The sequence below is a fragment of the Morus notabilis genome, unplaced genomic scaffold (assembly GCF_000414095.1).
Source record: "Morus notabilis unplaced genomic scaffold, ASM41409v2 Scaffold184, whole genome shotgun sequence".
NCBI classification, from domain to species: Eukaryota; Viridiplantae; Streptophyta; class Magnoliopsida; order Rosales; family Moraceae; genus Morus; species Morus notabilis.
This window is the reverse complement of record NW_010387636.1, coordinates 109,263-112,214: the sequence shown is the minus strand read 5'-3', so window position 1 is coordinate 112,214 and position 2,952 is coordinate 109,263. Positions and strand designations below refer to the sequence as shown.

The window sequence follows — 2,952 nt, the reverse complement described above, 5'->3', positions numbered from 1 at the left end:
TTGCACTCTTTTTTCCTTACTAAGTTTTTATCCCAATTGGCTTTTTCTTGGTAAGGTTTTTAACGAGACAATCATGAATTACGAATTTAATACATCAATAATATACATGATTAATTTATTCAATTGTGTTAATAATGTCTATTGAATGTTGATTTTGATTTTTACATAATTTTCACACAAACTAACTTAATAATTATAAAAATTAAAAAATATTTAAAAAAAATTCGGACAAATCGGGCGGGCTCGGGTGGCCCGGCCGGGCTCGAGCGGACTAACACAAACCCGCGGCCCGTTCAAGAGGAAATTCAGGCTCGGGTAAGCGGCCTGAATTTTTTGGGCGAGTCGGGCTCGTGCTCAAGTAAAAACTCAATTTTTTCAGACAATCGCAGACGACCCGTCTAAAATTTCAGCACTACCATTGATATCGGAATGAGTTACCGTGAAAAAGAATATTAAAAAATATATATATATAATTTGACTTTGAGTATGAGCTCGCCACGTCAGAGTGTCTAAGGTGAAGTGGTAAGGCTTCTGGGGGCCCACGTGGCGGTGAAAGCCTAATGCTTTGGTGGGGACGCGTCTTTTACGCGTCACGACTCAACGCGTCTAAGAAATAGAATAGAATCGCGTAGTCGGTACTATCTCTTTATTCTCTATCCTCATCCTCTTTCCTTCCTGTTCCTTTATAATAAAGATTTTCGCCTCTTTCTGTGTGCCTCTGATATTTTCCTCTCTTTACTCTTTCTCCAACAATTTCTTCAGGGTAAAGTTTCTCTACCTCTCCATCTCTCCATCTCTCTGTCTCTTGGTATTCTGTGATTCATAATTCTCTTACTCTGAGTATTTTCTTTTATTTTTCCCTATTATTAACGTATACGAACTTTGAATCATTTCTGCGTGTGATTCTTCTGTTGATATTTGGATCTCCGATTGTTATATGAATTTGCGATTTTCTTGATTTTCAGTAGACCTTTCTTTTTTACTCTGAATTTGTCCGGAAAAGCAGGATCTATGGAAGTTACTCTTATCGATGTTCATTTTTCTTTTGGAGTAGTACTCAGGAATTAAAAAAAATAAAAAAAGGAAAAATGCCATGTATATGATCTGAGACAAAAAAAAAAAAAAGTTCCTGTGTTTTTTACCGTAAAAAAGTCAATGGTATGATATCCTTGTTGCATAGATGTTACTTCTTCATTAGTGATTAGAATATGTACCCTGTTTAGTTTTCTGAACTTCGTTTGCTTTTTACAATCAATTTCATTTGGTATCAGTTTGTATGAAAACGGGGGCTTTTGAAATTTAAGAATGATCGGTGGAGGGACATTTAATTTGAAAAGCCAGGCTGAGAAAGGGTTAGATTCGTTAGAATACAGATTTTGCTCTCTGGTTTTCCTCATTTGACATCAGCGTACTCAAGTTTTCCAAGTTTTTTGAGGAATTAGATCTGAGTTTGCAATGCCGAAAACTATTTGAAATGATCATGGTATTAGTTTTGTCTCTTTTGTGCGTATGTGTTTTGTTTGGTTCTCTGTGTGTGTGTGTTTCCCCTATTTTAAAAAAAGTTTATTATTTTTCCTAGTGCAGTTCTATTAGGTGTTTTAACTGAAAGGTGAACATGGGTGGTGGGAAGGATAAACATGACGAACATGACAAAGGGCTTTTCGGGCACCATGGACATGGATATCCTGGATATCCTCCGGCACAATATCCTCCTGGACAGTACCCTCCACCTTCTGGGGCATACCCTCCCCAACAGGGTTACCCACCACAGGGGTACCCACAACAAGGATATCCTCCTGCGGGGTATCCTCCTGCCGGATACCCTCCCGCCGGTTATCCCGGATCATCAACTCATCACACAGGTATCAGTCTTAGCAACTTAGATACCAAAGTATGGTTGTGACTAAAGCAATTTTGTGTCCTTGGCTTTGTTAGTAAGGTGCTCTGCTTTCCAATTCCAAGAGCATTACTTGGTTTTGCATAATTATGAGTGTAACTGTGTGAAAGTATGGTCTTTTTATGATCATGTTCTGCGTATGTGGCGACACATGAATCCTTTTAGATTTGTTTTGCCTGAGGTCTGACGAGAGCCTTTTTCTTGTTTAATTATTTCCTCCTCATACGGTGGCATTTTTTATTTTTCAGGGCATAGCAGTGGTGGCTTAGGAGGATTGATAGCTGGGGGTGCTGCAGCTGCAGCCGCAGCTTATGGCGCTCACAATCTCTCACATGGCGCTCACATCCCGCACGGCGCTCACAACCCGTACGGCGCTCACATCCCGTACGGCGCTCACATCCCGCACGGTGCTCACATGCATCATGGCGGCAAGTTCAAGCACCATGGCGGCAAGTTCAAGCACGGCAAGTTTGGCAAGCACGGCAAGCATGGCAAGTTCGGAAAGCATGGCATGCTCGGTGGAAAGTTCAAGAAGTGGAAGTGATCCTCGTCTTTTTCAAACCGAATGTGGTCTTATTAACTATTGTGCTTTCATGTCGTTGGTTCTGATTTCTCCAAATAATCTATACATATGGACTCTTCGATGTATGCATTGTGGCTGCTTATAGCCTTATTCTATCGCTTTTGCCGTTAACAAAGCCGTAGTTTAGCATCCAAATCTTTATGTTCTAGTCATGAATATACTTGACACGAGGATGCCATTGAAGGCTCTATTGTATAACTTCGCCAGTTAAGAAAAATGGTAAGTGGAAACTGGAAATGACAAAATAATAATAATAATAAATTAATAAATTAGTAAACGACAAAGGACTCAATAAATTGACAATAACGAAAAAAAAAGTGTGATGACAGAAAAAATTATGGGAAACAATAATCGACAACAAAAAGGGAAAAACTACAAGAGAAATAACAGAAGGTTACACAAATGTTTTGGGAAAACTTCGAATGGCAATTGTGTGGTAAACTACTACAAACTATAAAACAACAAAACACTA

The 2,952-nt window shown here is 39.2% G+C and overlaps 1 protein-coding gene across 1 annotated transcript; it reads left to right on the top strand.

Annotated features, from left to right (window-relative positions):
* The first annotated feature begins 665 nt into the window (after nucleotides 1-665).
* LOC21409385 (glycine-rich protein A3) lies at nucleotides 666-2,615 on the top strand. Its single transcript, XM_010115106.2, has 3 exons — nucleotides 666-763; nucleotides 1,585-1,862; nucleotides 2,146-2,615. The coding sequence occupies exons 2-3, from the start codon at nucleotides 1,616-1,618 to the stop codon at nucleotides 2,439-2,441; spliced, it is 543 nt and encodes a 180-aa protein (XP_010113408.1). The 5' UTR covers nucleotides 666-763; nucleotides 1,585-1,615; the 3' UTR covers nucleotides 2,442-2,615.
* The last annotated feature ends 337 nt before the right edge of the window (nucleotides 2,616-2,952 follow it).

Bases quoted from the DNA above. Each gene is read 5' to 3' on its own strand.
- LOC21409385 (XM_010115106.2), top strand. From the start codon at position 1,616: ATGGGTGGTGGGAAGGATAAACATGACGAACATGACAAAGGGCTTTTC. The intron at 1,863-2,145 runs GTATCAGTCTTA...TTTATTTTTCAG, and splicing joins ATCATCAACTCATCACACAG to GGCATAGCAGTGGTGGCTTA.